At 35.2% G+C, this 15,668-nt stretch overlaps 1 protein-coding gene across 42 annotated transcripts; it reads right to left on the bottom strand.

Moving 5' to 3' along the window:
- Nucleotides 1-2,561: 2,561 nt before the first annotated feature.
- LOC103943765 (hydroquinone glucosyltransferase) lies at nt 2,562-14,186 on the bottom strand. Of its 42 annotated transcripts, XM_048589238.1 has the most exons (18): nt 13,661-14,186; nt 13,154-13,214; nt 12,340-12,401; nt 12,146-12,229; nt 9,771-9,835; nt 9,575-9,619; nt 9,113-9,177; nt 8,655-8,752; nt 8,449-8,527; nt 8,246-8,305; nt 7,924-8,060; nt 7,619-7,688; nt 6,933-7,032; nt 6,576-6,709; nt 6,438-6,482; nt 6,062-6,112; nt 5,501-5,723; nt 2,562-5,372 (listed from the first exon to the last, which is right to left on the bottom strand). In XM_048589238.1, exon 18 carries the CDS (start codon nt 4,177-4,179, stop codon nt 2,701-2,703), a length of 1,479 nt encoding a protein of 492 aa, XP_048445195.1. In that variant the 5' UTR covers nt 4,180-5,372; nt 5,501-5,723; nt 6,062-6,112; nt 6,438-6,482; nt 6,576-6,709; nt 6,933-7,032; nt 7,619-7,688; nt 7,924-8,060; nt 8,246-8,305; nt 8,449-8,527; nt 8,655-8,752; nt 9,113-9,177; nt 9,575-9,619; nt 9,771-9,835; nt 12,146-12,229; nt 12,340-12,401; nt 13,154-13,214; nt 13,661-14,186; the 3' UTR covers nt 2,562-2,700. The 42 variants fall into 42 exon arrangements, with proteins under 42 accessions (XP_048445195.1, XP_048445203.1, XP_048445205.1 ...); XM_048589246.1 differs by lacking the exons at nt 8,246-8,305; nt 8,449-8,527; nt 8,655-8,752 and adding exons at nt 11,048-11,176; nt 11,269-11,383 and having other exon boundaries at nt 9,113-9,193; XM_048589248.1 differs by lacking the exons at nt 8,246-8,305; nt 8,449-8,527; nt 8,655-8,752 and adding exons at nt 11,055-11,176; nt 11,269-11,383 and having other exon boundaries at nt 9,113-9,193.
- Between the last annotated feature and the right edge of the window lie 1,482 nt (nt 14,187-15,668).

Raw genomic sequence — 15,668 nt, 5'->3', positions numbered from 1 at the left:
CTTTATTCTTGGAATTTGAAATCCCGATTGTGGTGGCCATTTTTTCCCCAAAAACAATTCAAATAAGCTTGAATTTACCTAATTAGGGTTTGATTACTCTGCATATTATTCTATGCAAATGATATCGTCTAATATTGGAGTACGATCATGGTGATTGCAAATTTTGGGTTTGTTTTATTAGATTAGGTCCCATCCAATTTTCAAGGCATCTCATTGTAGTGCATTCAGAATTTTTCAGAAATTTTTGGAATTTGGATATAGAAAATTTTTACAAAAAAATTGTTTTATTAGATTAGGTTCCATCCAATCATCTATTTTGTCCTCTTGGTTGTAAAAACAAAACAATGGGACTGTGGTGAAGGTTATTTTAGGAATCATGGTGAGTGGAAAAATAGGATTTCAAAATTTTGAACTTTTATAGTGGGTGAGATTATAACGTGGGTGGGGAAATAAAACAACGGCGTGGGTCTATCAACACTCTTTTTTAAATCATACTATAACTCAGTAAATGTTCCCACCATGCCAGTGCCGACTTTGGAGGAGTGCCAAATGAGCCCCATCTCCAGGGAAAATTTTTAGGTGTAACGGGTACACCAAATTTTTTTGGTGTACAAAAAGTGAGGGTGCACCAAATTTTTTTGGTGCACCCTCACCATTATGAGTGAGGGTACACCAAATTTTTTTGGTGTGCCGGGTACACCGAAAAATCCCTCCATCTCCAGGGAGCCCCCAACTTTTAATTATATATGCATAACTTAATTAAGTACAAATTTGAAAAATATCCAAATAATTTCCTGTTTTGGAGAATACTGTATCTTTTTATGTACTTTTTTTTTGGGTTAAAAACTTCATTTCTTTGATATATATACCTTTCTTCAAATTCTTCCATAACTATTGTTTAGTAAATGTTACAAAGTTGACTTTCCTCTTAAGTTACGTACTCATATTTGATGAGTCCATATTATATTATATATTTTACCCTAATCTTAATATTAATTTATTGGTTATTTTGGTAGAATTTTGATACTTTGTTATATATTTTCAATGTAAGACATTTGACTTTCTCTGGAGGAAAAAGTGATCAAACAGATGAATTTTGAATGATTCCAATTGGAGGATGTTCATGTGCCTTTCAATATGGTTGTGTCGAAATTCCAGATTTTTCTACCAAGTCGTTTGACTGTGGCGATGAAATTAAGGCCCAGCACGCAACTTGTTCAGATTGACGTTTCTAGACGTTTTGGGTATTTTCAAGGTCAAAATGGCAGATTTTGAGAAAGATTCCTCCTGAGGATTTGTAGGGGACATCTTCAGCTTTCAAATGAGACCTTTTGGGACCAAATCGGAGTTGATTTGTTCAGTAAAAAGTATGATTTTCTGAGAACTCCGAATTCTAGTTCAAATAGGAAACCTTTTATTTTCTATTTTATTATTTAATTATGTTTCCTAGTTTTACTCTAAGACTTTTTAGGGTTTTATTTTGTATTAGTATAAATAAGGCTTGTTAGCCATTAGGGTTCACTACGCAACATTGGGGGGAGAACGCAACACTTTCGCTTTAGAGAGCTTTGACAATTCAAGTTTATTTTCAAGGTGCTTTCTATCTATGTTCTTAATAATATTTTGTTTTATGGTTGTTAGTAACTAATTTCGTTTGCTAGGGCAAGGCCACAAGCCTTAGCAAGAATATGTAGTTTTTTTTTTTATTTTTTATGAATTTATGCATGCAAGTTTTGGATTGTTAATCACTGTGCTTTAAACTATCTATTTGTCTTAATGATTGGCTACCATTAGGATATTTAGAAAAGTAATTTGATGCAATTTTGACGGAGGGTTGTCCCTGAAATTGACTAAGGCTTCTTGTGGTTAATGTGTAACTTCTGAGGATGGACGACACGTCTTAAGGGTTATATGGTTTTTCAAAAGGTTTTCACAAAACTTAATGAGTCTTGCATGTTCACATTCAATCTAGACTCCACGGACGGATTGCATGTTAGATATACGTTCTATGTTGGAGGTTCCAAGTAGGACATACTTTAGGAAAACCTAACCTTCAAAATATGGATGTGTAATTCATAAGTAATTGAAAGAACTATGTAAAATTGTTAAGGTGACGGCAAAACCCTAGTGCTCAAATTTATTTTCAAAACTATTTTCTTTTGTTTTCTTTACTTTCCCAATTTATTTAATTATTTTTAATTAAATTCGTTTTTAATATTTTAGGTCATAAAATCAACATTTTCTAAACTTTGTTTTCAATAATGAATTAAGAGTTGGTTTTAAACATAAATTATTCATTCAATCCCTGTTGAAAACGACCTTGCTTGAGCCGTTTATACTACAACTACTTTGTTCTCTTGCAAGTATTTTTAAGTGTTTTTATCCCTACTTTTGCAGGTGGTAAAATTCCTATCAATATTCATTTCCAAAAATTTTTCAGTTGGAACTAGAACTATGTATTTTCAATTTGATCCAGCCGAAATCAACACATAGTCAAAAGCGAAAAATAGTTAGTGACTTCAAATTAAAATCATACTCAACCAAAAAAATCATAAGTAACGTTAACAAAGTAAAAGAAGATATCATTCAAGATAAAAGCCAAGGAAACAACACACACACAAATATATATATATATATATATATATATATATATATATTATTGTTACTGATCACTTAGGAAGCAATAATTGATAAAGTAGGTTACAAATTAGTTGTTGAGTTGAATCCCTTCCATATTTGAGCAACCTCAGCAAGTGATTTGGTAGAGGACCCTGTTTCTGCCAAAACCAATTTGGCTGCCTCTTTGTACTCTTTCATCTTCTCCCTTAGCAACTTTCCTTCATCTCCTTCAATTAGGTCCCTAACATAATTAGCAACATCTTGGCTCTCCACTATGCCCTTCTTATTCTCTTTGACCCCCAATGCAACTTTCAAACCATCAACTAGTATCACCTTATTCATCTTTTGCTCTGCATAGAGCGGCCAGGCAATCAGAGGCACACCATGCACGATGCTCTCTAGTATCGAGTTCCACCCGCAATGGGTCAAAAACCCACCCGTTGACCTGTGATTCAGCACTTCGACCTGTGGGGCCCATGTCGGCACAACTAGACCCACATCTTTGGTTCTCTCCAAAAACCCGTTTGGTAGAAACCCAAGCGGGTTTTCTTCGCCTTTGACACTAGAATAAGAAGCATTTTTAACCGTCTCGTTTGGACTCTTGACTACCCAAATAAATCTATTCCCACTCAATTCAAGACCCAAGGCCAACTCATTCAGTTGCTCCTGTGAGAAAGTCCCACCGCTCCCAAATGAAACAAATAAAACTGACCCATTGGGCTGCTTATCAAGCCACCTCAGACACTCATCCCCATCGATCCCATCTATTGAACCGGTTTTTATTACCGGTCCAACCGGATAAACCGGTGGAATACCTCTCCCTTGTTCCCTAAGAGCCTTGAAGGCACCCGGTTCCAAATCCACAAAGCTATTGACCATGATCCCAGCAGCCGAACCATACTTCTTGCACATGTGAATCACAGCTTTGTAGCCCGGGTTGGTCCTATCCTGAAGCGGATCCGGGAAATCTCGACCATGAAGTGGCACACAGCCAGGGAGTTGGACCGGTTCAGGCATGTCCCTATACTCACAAGAAGTTGTCTCATGAAGGTGTGGCATATGAAATACAAGCAACAACCCCATAGCACTATTGAGGAAAAACATATAAGGAGACACTTGGAATTCAACGGCGACATCAAAAGCGTCGACACCAAAAACATCAACAATAAGTGACACTAGCCGAGTTGACTCGTTTAGTACCCTTACTGAGTCCCGAAGAGCCGAGAGGGACCGAGTCAAGGTGAGACTGATCTTGGTCTCGATCATGGTGTCATCAGGAAGATCGTCGAAGCTCACCGGAGGGAGTAAGACATAAGAAATGGAAAGAGAACTGAGGACTTCGAGGACCTTCTTTTGGGGTGTCAAAAGCGACCCGTCGTTGGGGATGATGAACGTGATGGAGAAGTTGTGATGGACAACGAGTCGTTTGGCTAACTCGATGAGGGGAGTGAGGTGACCTATGCCCGGGGTTGGGACAATGGCTACATGGGGTGGCTTGAGCAGTTTGTGGGGGTGGTGGTGGCTGCTGCCACCACTATGGCCTCGGGTGTCTAATGCCATAGTAGTAGGTGCGCAAGGCAAAGGTTTTGGTGTGATGAAAAATGAATTGGAAGTAAATTGTGGACCGTGAGGTGAGATTTTTGTTTTGTGTTGCAGACTTGCAGGTAAGTGTCACATATCCAACAACAGAGAGCTTTGCAAAATTTTTTACTTTTATTTTTGTCTACTTACGTTTAAATTTTTTTTTAATTTGTGCGTTTCTTTTGTGCTTTATATATTTTTCGTTTGGTAAACTGACTTTTAAACTTCTTTTGAGAAGATGGTAACTGCGAAAAGTCATTTTTGTGACTTCAATCACTACTAGTCCTACAGACGTAGGCTACATAGCTATTATACCCTCATAAACTCATAGTTGTTGGCATGTCCATTATTCTAATTCTGAGGGGCCTATGGAAGACAAAATAGTGCCCCCATCGCACAAATTTTCTCAGTTATTTTAGTTAGATACTAGAAATTGTTGTCCGCGAGTTGCAGCGGGATTAGAAATCATATGGAAGATGGATAAGCTAATTCTAAATCATCAAATTTGCAACTGCATTTTATGACAATCAATTGAAACCTTTTCTCTAAATTATAAAACAGCATTTAGCATAAACTAATTTGCAGTTCAAATGCAAGAATGCAAAGGAAGATAAATTGTCAAATTTCATACATATCAAACTTCATTTAGGAAACTGAAAACCATAAAAAATAAATTGATAAACATATAAAGATAGTTCAAAATATATAATACGATGATCTATGTTTCTCTCGTAATTATAGAATTTAAAGAACATACTAAATTACCAATCAAACCAATCAAAATTTCCACTCCTTGGCTAATTTCAGAGAATGCCGAATCCGAAATCCATGATCCCCACATTGTCAACTGATTCCTTACCAAAATTATAGCAAGTATTGTTATCTAATTCCAAAAATGATGTTCTAGTACTCCTTGAAAATGCACTGGTTGGTTTCGTCGTCTCTCTCTCTAAGAATAATTGTTAATAGTAATCATAATAACAGGTTAAAAGCCTTGTGAACTATGTTATCAAGAAAAAAAAAATGTCCATGAGAAATAAAGATAGAGGACCTTTACTGGTGTACTCGAGAAATTGAGAATCATTAGCTGCAAATGGCCTTTGATCGGATCACCTTCAAAATCCTCAGGTGCTACAGCTTCCCCGAGGATAGCTGTTCTGTCCAATACAACTCTGCAAGAATAGTCATTCGTCAATTTTAAGCAGGATTGGAAACAAAGCAGGTGTATTAAAGCATTAAGATAAGGTTAGTTGGCCAAAAGCTTTTAGCTTCGTGTGTAATTAACCAGTTTGTCAATTACCTTAAGAGTAAGCATAGGCCAGAAGTAAACATGTTTATAAGCTCCCCACAACTACTTAAAACATTTCTTCTCATTACATGTCCCAGTATAGTTACACTCGTTACAACTTCCAGTTGCGGCCAAAACCCTTGCCATTTACGCTTACTTCAACTTTGACGTGCTGCTAGTATCTAGAGATGATGGTGAACCTTACTGCATAAGCAGCACAGTAGCTCCCGTTTACCTATAACAAATGAAAACCATTTGGAAAAAATAAATAAGCCTTTGGTTATAGCTTTCATTTGCTTACCGTTTCTGATGAGCTACAAAACACCGCCAACAAAAGAAAATCAAACAAATACCAAAAGAAGATTAAGCTCTCAATCAAGTAATTATAGCCAAAATATCAACTATTGAATTCTATGTTGCTTCTGCAATCATTTACCATTCTAAAATCATTATTAAACCATTACTCTATATTCAGTCCTCGTAGCCAGTAATTGAGTTGTGGATATAATTCTAGTGTCAAAGTTGGAAAGATTATGTAGTATGCTAGGTAGAGAGGAAAGTAAGAGGACTTACTTTTCCACCACATCGTCACCTCCAACTTTGTTCCAAACAACGTCCCAGTACCTGTATTATAAGTTTGACTTAAATCAAAGTTCAAACGAACGACAGATTATGCATGTATTTAGTAAACAAAAGAAATCAGCGTTGATATTTGTATATCGAAGATATAAAACTGTGCAGTTGCCCTCTATTTGATAAAGGCACTCAAAATCAAAAGATAATGGTGAATTGGTGATGCAGATGCTAAGATTAGCAATTGGATTAGCTTTTGTTAGACAATTGGGGATGCAAATGCTAAGATGGCTTTGGAAAACAAAGTAATTGGAGTCACACCCTTCCAAATCAAGAGAAGCAAATTGGCAAAATTTATCATAAATTAGAGGCATACCTTTCTGAAGTGTGGAATCAAAGTCAGCACAAAACTGGTAGTACCCTGAAATTAACAATAAATTAAACAAATTGGATGATAAAAATCAAAACAGAGAATCCCTAAGAAACAATTAAGAGGGAAAGAGAGTAAATTTACGACGAAGTTCAGATTGAGAGGGTGTGATTTTAGCTTTTGGATTACACAGGGCACGGTTGTAACCTATATTCATATTAGAGATGAGATTAGAATCGAAAGCACTCCCAAGATTATACACCGTATTTTCCTTCAACCTAAAAATAGAATTAAAAATAGAATTAACCCTTCACATGTTGGGTTACGAAAATGAGTGAAGTCTAAAATATCAATTTCAATTTAATACTGACCAAATCTCAATAAAAATAAAAGTAAAGCAAAGAAGAAACACACACACACCATGCATATGCATGTACATTTGCTTACGCACATGAAAAAGAATACACATGTGAATAAAATAAGACATTTTTAAACCTTTACCATCCTGACCACTATGAAAAGCTTTGTCACAGCTGCAGTCATAGATTGCAAAACCACGCCTCTTCTTTACTTGGTCTTCTTAATCCTCTCCTTAATTTCACTACAAAATTCACACATATAAATGACCAACCAGGGTCCTTGTAGAACAAAACTCAAAACTGAAGTTCTCATCCTAATCAATTGATTCAATTTATAATAAATACACATAAATATTAAAGAGTAACGTGCCATGTTGAACAAAACAAATGATTGATCAACTTAAAAGAGTGTCTGGGAATGCTTCGGCAAGGTTAAAAGCGTTTCCAGATACCAAAATTTGAGCAGAAATAACTAGAAGTGTTATTGAATATAATTAAATTGCAGTATTAATAGACTTCAATATTAACCGTTTACCCTGAAAAGACACGACAACGATGAATAGAATTAAATTGTAAGTGACCTAATATTTTGTACCATAAATATATAAGGGAAATAAAATTACATAGATATACATAAAGCATAAAGTCTCACATGTTTCGGAAACGAAAACGCTACAAATCCAAGATATACGGCCAATTAATTCTTCAACCACTAATGGATCGCTGAATATTCATTGCTAACTTTGTAGTTCTTGTTTGTCATATTTGATCACAACTCAGGAAAAATAAATATAAACACAAACAGAGAAGAAGATATAAGACAATTACCTCTGTTTTGGCAGGAAGCTCATTCCCAAACATAAATACTGATATCTTCCTAAGCTTGTATTATATAAGCCTGTATTATGCAGGTAATGTACTCAGTAAATATGCTTTTGAAAAAAGATCAACAAACGTGATTTGACATGCTAATTCACTGAAAGGATTTGACCAAAAAGACTTTGGGATTAGAGACCTCAAAAACAAATGATGCACATACAGATCTTAATATGGGTAAAATACCAGCTGAATTTAATAAGAAAGAATTCAGACCACAATACTCCAGTTGATGATTAAATCAAGAACTCACTGACCATCTTCTTCCTTGATGAAACACTTGAGAAAGAAAGCGAAGCAGCTTTGAATCTCAGCTACTGAAGACTTTGTACTTCCTCCCCAACTCCTCCAAAACTCCCAGAAGAGAACCTTTCATGCGACCTCTGTCCAACAGCTGCAAAAAAAATATCAAATTTAAAAACGAATTCCAAAAACAAAGCAAGAGAGTGCATTTGGACGTTGGTTTGGGCGCAGAGGCGGTGGAGGGACGGTGTGTTGGTGGTGTAGGCGGTGATGATGGAAATATTAGGGTTTTGATGGAAAAGAAGAAGAGGAAGGGGAGAGAAACCCTAGACACACCTCTGTCACTCTGCAAACTGCCCTCCACCCACTCTTATTTAGACCGATGGGACACCCTTTCTGCGATGGTCAACACGTGCATGGGAGTAGCGGTGGCATTTTGGAAGATGATTAACAAAAAAGATTCAATCAGAGGCCATAGAGATTCAGCGGAACAGAGAGAAAAAGATTATCCCAAACAAAATTCTAAGGAGAGGAGTTACCCTGAAATCAAAGCTAGTTGAAGATTTTTCTTCGAATCGGGAGAACTGGGACGGGATTCACGTTGTGCTTCCTGGAAAACTGTCGAGAGAGAATTGGGGCTGGGTTGGAAGAACGTATTGGAAGCAAAAGGAAGAGAGCAGCAGCAGGAGGGGTGCGTAGAGGCAACGTGTTGGGACTTGGGAGCGGTTGGGAAAGAAGAACGTACCGGAAGCAAATGGAACGTACTGGAAGCAAATGGAAAGGCCCGGCTTTTTCAGTCCTTTAATGGACAGACCGAGCAGAGTGTCTAAAAAAATGGACGACCTAGATTCAAAGTGGATGGTCAAGACAACATTGAAATTACACCATTAAAGTGAGGGCATTTTCGGAAATACACTGCCTATGAACAGTATTTCAGTTGTTTTTCTCTTTTAGTATATACTAGAAATAGTGCCCATGCATTGCTGCGGGATTAGAAACAGTATGGAAAAGTATGTTTCAAAGCTATAATAAAATAGTGTAATATGTGAAAGTTTCGTATGTATAATTCAAACATGCACACATTTATGCGTATTTTACCAATTGTTAGAAACTGCTAAGATAACAACTGGTATCACATAAGTGGTATGCTATTAACATAATGAAATCTGTGAAGCCAAAAAATGATATGGAATTTTAACTTACGATGCTAAAGAAGCTGTATAAGAGTAGCTGGGTCCTCTGTGCTTTATCCATCAAAAGCATTGCAACTGTAGATTGTGGAAACTATAAAAATTCATCCGGTCAAGAGACAAAATTCAATAGTTATGGGTAAAGGTGAATATGGAACCATGAATGTAAGATATAGTCGACAAATTTGCAAATTCATTACAATTTCATAAAAAATACTAAAACTGAAGATCTTAAATTCATAAAGTATCCAAAATTTGATAAGTTTGTTAAAATAAGTATTCATCACAACAATAGCACTGAAATTGAGTTCTTTTGTTTGCCAAGATTTTTCCAGCAACTAAACAGATGAAAGTATAGAAAGTGAAACAATCAATTGAATGAAAGACATTGAATTGAATCTTTATGACAACAAAGAAGAAAAACAATTGAAGTTGTTGTAGGCCATTTTAAATGAAAAGAAGAACATTGGCTTACATAGTTGGAGGCAGGTAGGTGATATGAAATCTGTCATCTATGTAACTGCAAAACATTACGGAAGTAGTAAAAAACAATCCTCACAGATGACAGTAAACTAATAAGAAGACAGATTTGTATCAAACATACAAACATGACAAATGCATATTAAGGGGAAAATAACCAAGAATAAAAAATGAGGCTTTTTAAAGCTTACCAAATAGAATCACCAAGGGATTTTCCAAAGCATTAGGTGATTTTTTGTAATCCTTCTTTGTAATTCTGCAAAAATAAACACAGGAATAACCATATAAGCTCCTAATAAAAGTTAAAAAGCTGATATAAATTGAAATTAAAAAATAAAAATTAGCATAAATTGAATGATTAAAATCTCTGTATATCTATAAAGTAACGATTGTGATTTTTTCCTATTTGTCTTTCCTAGTAGCTATCTAAGGACTAATTCAAAGATCTGTTCTTCCTGTATGTCTAGGGAAAGGAATAACATCTCTAATGTGGTCAATGCTGGTAGCAAATAAAATCATCCATTCGAATCCTAAACCAAAACCACAATGTTTGATGGTCCCATAGTGCGGCAAGTCAATGTACCACTCATACGATTCAGTAGGTAGACCCATTTCCTGAATATGACTTCACTGGAAAGAATTTCAGTGAAAGTACCTCATCAGATGCCGTTTGGAAATAAAGAAATCATTAAATAACAGCTGAGTTCAGTGAAGCAGGATTATCATAAGGTAGTGCCAACTTAATTAATTGCAGTAGAAATGCGTGTTTAAACTACATAATAATGAAGATACTTGACAGCGATTTTTATAAGCTTTCGATAGACTAACAAAGTAAGAATTGTAATAGAGAGAGCAATTTTTGGTAAAACAGTTGTTGCCAGCATCAAAATACACCTTTGGTGCCTTCTTTTAATCATATGGAGCATGATAGTTGTAGTAATTTGTCAAAAATGACTTAGATACTACCACCATTCCAATTAACAGACTGAACCGAGCAGGATTGTGAGAGTATGATTAACCAAATGGAGAAAACTAAGTTAGTATCTATAACACATGGCACCTCACTTTCTCATAGTGGCTTAATGTGTTCTCGACCATTTAGCACCCTGTTTAATTCTAGTTAATATTACTTTGAAAATCCCAAGACCATATTAAAACTCATTTATGCAGAAATTAAGGTCTCGTTTGATAACCATTGTGTTTTTATCAACTTAAGTTAACTTCTTAAATGTAACAGAATGCAAAGGTTTTCAACTCAAACATACTTAAGTCAACATGTGCAGGAGTAAGAGTAGCAACATAATGCAACAACAGGGTTAAGACTACTCAAAAGATTGTAGTTGAACAATCTATGTTCTAATTAGCACTAATCCTGACATGAATACACTAAAGTTCAAAGTTCAGTGAAAAACAACGGAAAACAGATGTATGATGACAGGGAGACACAAATGTAAAAAACAATCAATACCCTTAACTCTTTGTTGATGGACAACTCGGTAACTCATCACTAAAGTTGTAACCTCTCTGTTTAAAGGGTCAAAGGGATTGGGATATAGCAGAAGTTGTGGCAAGAACACTTTAAATATGCTTGTAAGATCTGGAAACACAGGGTGATGTAATTAGAATTTGGTTCAATTAATAGTGCCACACAATTTAGAATAGTAGGAGTTTATGATAGTGAGTACTGACATTTTATCAACATTTGGGTGGTAAGTCTTATTGGCAAAGCCTATTGAGGGAGATTTATAGGGATAAGGATCTGGTAGCTCAGCTGTTATCCTCCACACACTTCTCTGATAAATACCTATCGCAATCCATAATATAGACGAAATGGGGGGATTACGCGATGAAAACAAATCACAGGCAATCCAAGTAGCTATTTTGGAAACCAAAATCTTCAAAACGAATTAGAGCAATGACCAAACAACAAATTCCATTAAAAAAAGACTAATGATTGGATATGGACAGATACAAAAACAGTTTCTAATAAATAACAATGAGCATAAATATAATCGTTTCACATACAATAAGGTAGGCATAAGATGACGGTGATTAATACAAAATTGTAACTGCTAATGGTTAAGATTGAGACGGAGAAGTAAAACATATTGATGCTAAATTTGGTTCTAAAGGCTGTTAACAATCATGGAACAATGCTGGATATGATTGTAGCCCATGGTGAAGTTACTTTTGTAATTAATTAATGACTAACATTGGATTCATGGTGTAGTTCAAGGTTTTATACGTTTTTACCACCAATTGAGTTTGGTTCCATTGTGAAGAAAACAAAAATAATATGTTCAGGTTATCACTAAACACCTTTAAGATCAAAGTGGTTAAAATAGTTTAAAATGAAAGATATCACTTGAGAATAGATGGGTTGATCAAATTTATCCAATGAAAGATTACAAACTGAGGACAATGGGTTGAACAAAAGCAAAAGAGAAGCGGATAAAAAAGGGAAAAAAATTAGGAAGAAAAGAGAGGTACCAACGAAAGTAACAGAAAATTAACAACGCAAAATATTTGATACATTGAATACTAAACGGTTGAACGGATTATATACCTTCAATAAACAGCGGTGGTTCTTGAAAGTGGAGAAGAACAAAATCAGACAGTAATACGAAGCATTTGATTACGAAGACAAAATCTGTGGCATGGCAAAATGAGAATTTAGACATAAAATTTATCTGTAAATCAGAAATCAAAAAAAAAGAATAATAAATGAAAATAGAGACACATCAAGAAAAGAGGCCTTACAACAGCTTCATTAAACGCCAATTCATAACGATTGCAGCTGGGAAACTATACTTAACACCATGCTGATAGGATGTAGAAATGGCATGATCAAATATTAACGGCATGGTAAATAGAGAGGTTGCAAAAGGCTTAAAACAAAATCTTTAAGTTGTAGAATGCAGATGCAAAAGGCTAAAAGTAGTTTATTTACATACAGACGAAAAATATTACAGACATGTGTTGGATTTTAAAACTTGGAACCATCCTTCAAGCGCAACCAGCATTTGGATACAAAAAATTGAAGTGCTGGTCTATGTACAGGCAAAAAAGAATACGAAGTTCAAACTAGAGAGATATTTACATGGCAAACAAAAAGGATAAATATTGTTTCATACACATTAACAAAAAAGTAATTAACACTTTAAAATCACTCCGAACCTCAAAAATGTAAAAAGTAATTAACACTATAAAATAATCCGGAACATACTAAAAAGTCAGTAGTTACTGTGAAAATCAACACCTCAGGCTCATTTGATTAGTGTGATGAAGACTGATGAAACTAACAGTTGTTGCACCATATATTTGGTTAACTTCAACTTGGATTGTTTTCTTATGCAATATTATATAATCAAACATCCCTCCCTACTTAAAAGCTTGTGGTACCAACTATTTCATTTGACTGAAAATTATATGTTTGAATACTCACGGGCTGCTTGCTTGATAGCCATTTTTTCTATCTCAGTGTTTTTCAAAATCACTCATAATCATTTTGGTCCCAATTCTAAAACAGAAAAATGGCAAGAAAAGGGCTTTTTGCAAAAGAATAAGTACGTACCAATTCGGCAGTGAATTCTCGTGATTCGTCCTGGGACCTTGATGAGATTATTGCTGGTGATCTGAAGATAGAAAACTTGAATTAGGGTGGACACAACCTAACTAAAAATCCCATGGATCAAAAGTTTAACCTAAAAGAACCCCCCCCCCCAAATCTCTCTTATCAAATGAGAACTCCGAAAGCAATTCAATGGTTGATAACAACCCATTTAAAATTGAACCCAAAAAAATTTAAAGCTTTTGACATTTAAAACTGAACAAAACACAATCCATACATTATAACAAAAACTGCGTGCATAAACATGCTAGAATTTCACCAAGACCCAAAGCACTGACCAAGACCCACAAAATCAGCCAAAAGATACAAAATAGGGTTAAAAAGTTAAATATGGAGGAAAAAAAAAAAGGGAGGGTTGCAAATAAAGTCGCAGATTGATTTCAAGCAAGAAAACGGGTGTTAATAATGGAGAATCACAAACAAAATTCTAGAGAGGGCGAGAGGACTCACCGTGAATTCAAAGTCGCTTGAAAAATCTTCTTCAAAACGGGACAGAATCTGCCTCAGGTCGTCATCGTTGACAAAGAGCGTAAGAAATCTTCTTCGATATTGAGACCTTACGAAATCTTGGCGTCGGGAACGTCGTTGACCGAGTGCTTCTCGACCTCAAACTGGAGCTGGTGACCACCTGGGAGTTCGATGTTCTATTTGGCCAAGAATTTGGAGCTTCGGAGAGAAAGATATGCAGGGAAATTGAAGTAGATGGAGTTCCCGAAGGGTGGCTAAATCGGAGTTGGACGATAACGGCAAATGGAGATCGAAGGGTTTCCGGGAGAGAGAACAACAGAGAAGAAGGCAGAGAGAACAAACGAAACCAAAACCACAGAACCCAAAACAAACGAAGTCAAATTAGAGGAAAAGAAGTGAGAAGCAACAGAAGGAAAAACAGTGAAAAGAAAGGGAAGATGCCAGAACACGCAGCGATAGCCGACAGCTGGAGAGGAAGGGCAAAACGACTTTTCATTGTAGGTAAGCCAAAACAAAAGGCAGCCAGCACGGTATTTTAAGGGTATTTTCATCATTTTACTGTTAATAAACAGTAACCGAGAGTTTGGGTTTTAGTATATATAAATATATAATTTCGTCGAGAACTTTATGCGCATGTCGTTTGTTGACTAGTCATGATATGCAGATATCGACATACGATGAGTATGTTGGTAAATACCTGAAAGTTAAAGGTCATAATATGCAACTAGTGTAAAATGTACGAGTAAATTAAAACCAATTCAATATAGGAGTAAGAGTGCACACTGCAGGAAGATCTCTTACTACAAATGCAAGCAGTGTTAGAGCATGAAAAAATAGTGCAATAAAAGTAAGAATAATCTCATCCTGGTAGGATGGATATTACACAATTAACAAGAAATAAACTCTCTACATTGTCAGAAGTAGGTGTCAAAATCCGCCAATGATCCCTCCTTACGATAGAATTCAGATACTAATTTTTTAAAGAACGCAAAACAAAAAATATAAGTAAGTAAAACAAAAGGATATACTAAAATCTTACTTTTCGTAATATAGTATTCCCTCGTTATAAAATTCATATAATTTTTTAAATCATACTATAAATAAGTATGAAAAATCGAAGTGAAAGGTATGCGAAGAATACGAGTGAATCACAAATAACTCAGTAAATGTTCCCACCACCATGCCGGTGCGGACTTTGGAGGAGTGCCAAATGAGCCCCATCTACAGGGGGCCCAACTTTTAATTTTATATATATAGAGGAAATTTGAAATAGATCCAATTCTATAGCCCAACATTGGGATTAGTTCAATTTTTAATTACTTTTGACGTAGCTCCAATGACTAGGATTCCATGTCAGCAATTTTTCTGATTAGGTTGATTTTTTTGCATTGTTATTACTATTTTACCCTCCTATAGATTTTGCACGTTCTCCGTATATTTCCCACGTTTTAAATTTTTATCAGAATTCAAATTCATTGTTCAGTGGTCCTTCATCTTTCTCCCAGATTTCTTGATAACAATTTTTGAATTTGAATTTCTTATCAATCTATTTTTAAGGAAGGCTTAATCACTTTTAACTTTCTAGTAACTTTCTATACAAATTACATGTGTTTATACGTGCAGATTTCTTCAGAAGACCTATTCTCTAGGTACAATTTTTATGATCGTGTTTTTCCTTCGTGGTTTGTCGATACTCAACCTTCTCCATCTATCAAAGGAATAAAACACAACAGATTGAATGCCAATTAACTTTCAAGTCAGGTATATTATAATTGTTTTCCACTTTATTGTGCGAAGTCAGGTATGTATAACTTAATTAAGTACAAATTTGAAAAATATCCAAATAATTTCCTGTTTTGGAGAGTATTGTATCTTTTTATATATATATATATATATATATATATATATATATTTTAGAAAAACTAACGAAAATGATTTGAAAATTTTGAGTTTTAACAATAAGAACAAAATAAAGGGTAAAGTGAATAGT

Source organism: the organism of the source record quoted next, unplaced genomic scaffold, assembly GCF_019419815.1.
Source record: "Pyrus x bretschneideri cultivar Hongxiangsu unplaced genomic scaffold, Pyrus_bretschneideri_v1 Contig3, whole genome shotgun sequence".
NCBI classification, from domain to species: domain Eukaryota; kingdom Viridiplantae; phylum Streptophyta; class Magnoliopsida; order Rosales; family Rosaceae; genus Pyrus; species Pyrus x bretschneideri.
This window is presented reverse-complemented; position numbering and strand designations above follow the sequence as displayed.